The sequence below is a fragment of the Drosophila kikkawai genome, chromosome X, assembly GCF_030179895.1.
Source record: "Drosophila kikkawai strain 14028-0561.14 chromosome X, DkikHiC1v2, whole genome shotgun sequence".
In the NCBI taxonomy this organism is placed as follows: domain Eukaryota; kingdom Metazoa; phylum Arthropoda; class Insecta; order Diptera; family Drosophilidae; genus Drosophila; species Drosophila kikkawai.
This window is the reverse complement of record NC_091733.1, coordinates 13,175,939-13,182,508: the sequence shown is the minus strand read 5'-3', so window position 1 is coordinate 13,182,508 and position 6,570 is coordinate 13,175,939. Positions and strand designations below refer to the sequence as shown.

The 6,570-nt window shown below is 36.1% G+C and overlaps 1 protein-coding gene across 1 annotated transcript; it reads right to left on the bottom strand.

Moving 5' to 3' along the window:
• Positions 1–5,429: 5,429 nt before the first annotated feature.
• Positions 5,430–6,083, bottom strand: LOC108079374 (uncharacterized). The gene has a single exon (XM_017173688.3). The coding sequence runs from the start codon at positions 5,970–5,972 to the stop codon at positions 5,532–5,534; it is 441 nt and encodes a 146-aa protein (XP_017029177.1). The 5' UTR covers positions 5,973–6,083; the 3' UTR covers positions 5,430–5,531.
• Positions 6,084–6,570: the final 487 nt, after the last annotated feature.

The following is a 6,570-nucleotide window of genomic DNA, read 5'->3' as shown; positions in this document are numbered from 1 at the left end:
TTATTAAGTGCATTGAATGGAAATTATTTTAAATCGAATAATAATAAAAAAAAAAGAGATAAAAAATATATAATATAAAATGTAATATAAAATATAATAATAATAAAATAATATATAATCAAATTTTATAAATTTTAGTACTCACATGATTGTTTCTGTTCTCTCAATTTGGATTTCCTTGGCGGTTTAGCTCTCTTTGCTTTCTGCTTTTGCTTTGGGCATTTAAACTTGCTCGGTTACTAGCCGATATTAGCTGATATTTTGTGTTGATATATAGTATATAGTATAAATCATCTGTTGCTTTTCAGGTTCTGGTTCCTTCCTCGTTCTCCTCCTCCTCTCTGGGGCTAAATATCAGGATAGGATCAGGTATTTATTTGGCTTTCAAGGCTTCCTGTTTAGGTTCAGGTTCGGTTTCAGGTTCAGGTAGTTTGAGTTTAGCTTCTTTGATAACTATTGCATTTTTGTATATATATATTTTTGGTTTTAGCACGCGACAAAACAAATACAAGTTCACGTTTCTTTGACACAAACACTGATCTTTGGCACTTTCAAAAAAAAGTATATTGTCTTGACTTGTTGCATGGGTTTACAGTTTCGCTTCTGCTTGTGCTTTCTGGTTTCTGCTTTCGCTTTTAGTTGCTTGGATGCTTTGGCTGCTCTCCTGTTGCTCCTTGCTGTGTGTGGCTCCTTGCTGTTGCTTCTGCTGCTATTTGAGAGTCGCACAACCGTTGGGCTTGGATGTTGAACAGCATCTGTTGCTCCGCCGCTGGCCGACTGACGAGGACACCTCGTGTCGCTCGCTCGCTTTCGACTCGTCCTTACGCCCCGAAGGACATCTGCCACCCCAGCCCACGCACACACCCTCCTCCCCCAGCAGCAGCAGCACCCACAGGCACAACAAGTGGAAAGTGTGTAACTGTAACGTCGACCATGACGACGACGCAGCAACAGTCGCAGCAGCAGCTGCTGCGAAGACACCAGCAACAGGCTTACGTGGCCAGCACCAGGTGTTGCTCGGGCTCGGGGGTGGCTCTGGCCCGAGTACGAGCACGAGTACGAGTTTTGAGTCCGAGTATGAGTACGAGTATTCGAATCGCATTTGCATTCGTAATTGTATTCGTTTTGGAGGGGAAATCGCTCAGCTCAGCTCTCGCTGAATCGCTGACTGGAGGGGCTAAAGAACACGCTGTTGCTTCTGGATTGAGTTTCACTCACTTGGTTTTCGGGTTGTATATTGAAGGGAAAAGTCCGGATACCCTCAATATCATATTGAAATTATTCGAAAAATTAATTTTTCGAATTTTAAAGAATCTGAAATTATAAAAAAATAAAAAATAAAAAAAAAAGCATTATTATAAATCGGATATAATCAATGTTTAGTTTGATATTATATATTATATCAAAGATATCATAAAGTTTGACGTTTCGAAAATATCGAAAATGGAAATATCGAAATTAATTGTACTTTACGTTAAAATATCGATATTATTAGGCAGTATCCATATTATATCGAATAAATCGTCAAGTTTGATATCACGAATTTGGAAATATCTAAAGAATAGTACTAAACGATAGAAATATCTATATAATCAGTCACTTGGTCACAATTCGGAAATATCATTACCGTAATATTAGTATTATTTATAAATTATTAAAAGGGAAAGTTGGGTCCACATCATATTACAACGAAAATGTCGTTTGGTTTGATAAATGAAAAAAAAAAAAATATATTTTATTTTTAAATATTAATATTATCAGACAATAATGATTAAATATATATCCACAACAAAAGTTTAGTACTCTCACTATATAAATATATATTTTATTTTTAAATATTAATATTATCAGACAATAATGATTAAATATATATCCACAACAAAAGTTTAGTACTCTCACTATTTTAGCGAAACGGCTGGGAATATTTTAATGTAACAAATATTAAAATGTTATGCGATAATGTCATTTTCATATGCTTTTATTTACAATCAGAAATTTAGCGTAGTTTATTTTTTATTTAATTTTAATAAAGTGTCGCACGCGAAAGGTCGCACGCGACAGTTTTAATCATCATACTTTGCATGTAATTTTTTACTATTTAAGTAAATTAGAAGATCATATATCCATTTTATTTCGACTTTTTGCATTCTTCTTGTGATGTTAGTAAACAACAGTCAAAGCATAATGCATCGGTTTGGATGTAATTATCAAAAGAAAACAGGCCCATTTTTATGATGTTTTTCATCAAAATAATGAAAAATCGTGTTTGCGCGAATATGCATTCGAATATTTCGAAATTTGTTTAGAATATGATAAAGCCCTTCAAATTTAATCAATTGACCTTTTCCTAATGTTACTATGTTGGAAAAAAACATTTTAGAGAAGTTTTAGTTTTTTGGCCGCGGTTGACATTTCTGTGGAAATGCCCATATATTATATTTCATATATATATCGACAGGACAGGAAAGTCTTGTATATAGAAAAATATATTATCAAAATAATTACTATTCCAACATATTTAAATTATTCTAAATATAAGGTTTGCCTTGATATTTTTAATAGAATATCGTTTTATCGCGCATATATTGCAATATTTAAAAATATCGATACGTATAGACATATATACATATATATTATCTGCCTGCTAGGACTATGTCCCATCAATCGCTGAATAGGCCCAGCTGAAGGCTACTGCCTGCTTCCATCGCGTCGGCGGACATCGGATGTCTGATCATTTCGATTGGCGAGCGATTGAAGATGCGGCAGACAGAGACACCTGCCGGAAGGGGAGGGGGGGAGGAGGAGGAGGAGGAGGAGGAGGAGGAGGAGTAAGGATGCGTTGCTGCTGCAACGCCTACGCCAGCGGCTTACCTGTTGGACTCAAGCGCCGTACGGGGCGAATGCGCAATATGCATTTGGTCAACAGGTTAGCCTTGAGCCACAGGAGAGCCAGGAGCAAGGCCCCGAACCACCAAGGACACAGTTTCGTTTGCCGTTGTTGAGGGGACATTCAGCGCATGCCCCAGACGCGAAGGCGAAGGCAAAGGCATCGAAATAGCGGCGGAGCGGTCTCGTCTCCGCCGTGATTGGTCAGTGGCATTCAGCGGATCGGTGGTGGATTTTGGCGGGGCAATCGCCGAATCTCAGCGTGGAAGTCTTTGGCTTCGGAGGAAGACTTCTTTCAAGGAAATTTGGCCATAACTTTGACAGAGTTTTGCTGCGATTTGTAAGAATATATATTTTAAATATAATTTATTAAAGTTTGAACAGGTTGCTAAAAAAACATCGATTCATGTGGACTTTATCGATATTTGCTGCTGCAATAAATCGATAATTTATACAAAATATTTGAAAAATATTATCGAAAAAATTAGTTGAATTAAAACTTAAAATTGGTTTGAATTTTTTAAAATTTGTTGAAGGCAGCTTTGATAGCTTTAAAAAGTCTAGCGATATTTATATCAATAGATTTAAAATGTTTGAATTTTTTATTTTAAAAATTTGTTTATTTTAAATGTCTTTATTATATTTTAATTATTATATTTTTTAATTTGATTTATTCCTTTAATAACTTATATAGAAATGAATAAAAAATAATAAAACAAAATACATTATCGATTAAAAATATTAAAATTAAATGATGTCTCAGCTTAAAGTATTTTTTGAGTATTAATACTTCTTATCTAAAAAGAATATAATATTATAAACCTTGTTTAACAATCTTAAACTTTGCTAAATTACTCCCCTGATTAATAACTTAATAAATTACCTATAAAAAATGAAATATTATAAATTATTCAATTTTTTAAAAATTTTCCTAAACAAATTTAAAATAATACAACTAAAAAGATGTAATTGCAGACTCATTAAGGATTTTACGTATCCTGGAGCAGCCTCCCTTTGGCCTTAGACTGCAGTTGCAACACGCAACTCGCATTACACATCCGACCCGTTGGCCATAATTTTACGACTTTCTGCATCCGCTCTGGGTTCCCCCGTCCGGGGTATTATGTTCAATTTTATGTGTGTACCCACGCCTTGGCAACAGGTCAAAGTGTGTGTCCCCTTGGAGGGTCACTAAACAAAATGGGACTTGGAATTGGGGGAAAGGGAGTGGATCTGCGATTAGGCTTGGGAACTGGGAACTGGTAAGTAAGGGAATGCATCGGAAAATAGTACGTGAAGCATTCTCATTGCCATGACAGCCAATTGTTAGCCGCATGTGTTGAATCGGGAAACGAGCCACGTAAACACCTGAGCCAACTGAACTGGAAACGGTCCAGTTTTGCCGCCTAATTGGATAGGTTACACAACACTTGATAGGTTGATGGGGGATGGGGAATAGAGGGGGGATGCCTGGATAGAAAGGATGTTGCAGAAAAAAAATGATGCCCTTAAAAAAGGGGAGGAAAGAATGCAAAATCAGTTGGCAAGGAGCAAAGAGTCCTTATTCTGTCTTGGGTTTATAATTTAAATAAATATAATATGTATTATATAAGCGAAAACATAGGATATTATATATTTTAAAGCCAATCAAGGTATTATATTAAATATTATATATTTAAAAATATAACTTCTTAGTATAATAAATTATTGAACCAAAGAAAAATTAATCACATATTAATTGATTAACAAAAAATTGAGTTAAAAATACTATTTTTGTTCTATAATAAACCTTAAAAAAATGCAACACAAACATTTATATTAACGGGAAAATACTCCCAGTAAAATATTCTTAGTAAAAACTACGGAAATCCCTATATATCCTTGATCCCTTTCCCTCTCTATCCATTGGCCCTTCAGCAAATAAGACAACCATATATTGTAAATGCATTAAAACCTGATCTGGGGTCATAAAAACCGTCTGCCAAATGCCCATTATGCACCACAGTCACTCGCACAAAATATATATACAGGCTAAAGGCCACAGGATACGGGCTACAGGATACAATATATCCGTAATAGATGCAGATGCACAAGCCGAATGCAAATACATTTTACAGGCGCAACATATGCCCATGCAAATGCAATTCGTTTTCCATTCAGAAAAGAAGAAGAAGATTTGTTATGACCAGCAAGTAAATAATATAAATGCCAATAACATCTGTATATATCTGCTGTATTGGGAGAAAATGTGTAGCCGAAAAAAAATTATAAAAGACTTTAATAAAAACAAGAACGGAAGCTAACTTCGGCACGCCGAAGTTTGTATACCCTTGCAGATTGGTTTCGATGTTTATATTATAGATTTAAATGCTGAAAACACTCACAAAACAGAGTTTCATTACATTTTACCTATACATATTATGTTTACAGTTTGACAGTTACAGTTTTACATTCCCAGCTTTATATATTTTATACATTTACCGATCGCTTCTATGGCAGCTATAAGATATAAACAGAACTAAAAGAACTACCTAAAAAAATAGTTTTAAGCAAATGTTTCCGATTTGAAACTAGATTTTGTATTTACTGATCAATTTGAATAATAAACTATGTCCATCGTTCTTCGGTCATCTTCCTTCTTGTGATCACTGCAACTCCTGGGCCTGAGACTGGGACTGGGACTGTAACTTGAACTGGAACTGAGTCTGAGTCTGGGTCAGTACGGTATTGGAGGTCGATGGCTCTCTCTTCAGATCCGACTGGGCTTGCGAATTCAGCGCGATCTTGCTAGGTACTATATTCTCCGAGGCGAAGGCCTCCCTGAGGGCCACACGATAGTCGCCAGAGTAGCGCATGTGCTCTAGGAGGCGGCCTTGGCTATCAATAACGTATAGATATTGCAGCTCCCGCTCTTCGAGGGGCTCGGTGGAACTTGGCTTGGACTTGCTCCTTTGGCCCTGGTTCTGACCCTGCCCCTGACCCTGGGGCAGAACCTGTACGCGATCCTTCAGCGCATAGCCGCCCAGTATGAGCTCAGGAAAATTGTTGATCGGTGGCACAAACACATTAATGCGACTCTGAGACATTTTGCAAGAGTTTGGAATTAACAAGCAAAATTTTATTAATTATTTGAGAACAAAAATCAAAGGAACGTGCAACACACAAACAAGGGAAAATACAAACGAAAGTCCAATATTGACTGAAAGGCCACAGCATGCCTCAATTCCACATTAAATTGTATTATATTGTACAATAGAAAAAATAATAATAACTTTAGCTGAAAATTAATAAGCTGACAATACACAGGCCTTGCTTGTCTGGTTACAATTTATTTATTAGTATTTTTTTAATATTTTTTGCGCCCTCGGCATTTGCAATTTTAATTAAAACAGCAACTAATTTGATGACACACAAGCCTCCTCTACGCTCAAGCTCATTATTAATATTCTTCCATCAATTATTTGTGTCAATAATTAATGAGATACATATGTGCTGCATTTGATCAAATAATATCCACACTGATTGCCTCTGACAGTCATAATTTTGGTCTATTGTGTTCGTTCGTCCTGTCGGCCTCGTGTTTATTTACACATTTGCATTTCCGACCAAATTACGCGGCATTTTGGAACTAGCAGCGAGGGCGGATTGAGGGTTTATAGAAGAGGAATTGGAATCCAGGAAGAA

Coding starts and splice junctions, on each gene's coding strand:
- LOC108079374 (XM_017173688.3), bottom strand. CDS start 5,972: ATGTCTCAGAGTCGCATTAATGTGTTTGTGCCACCGATCAACAATTTT.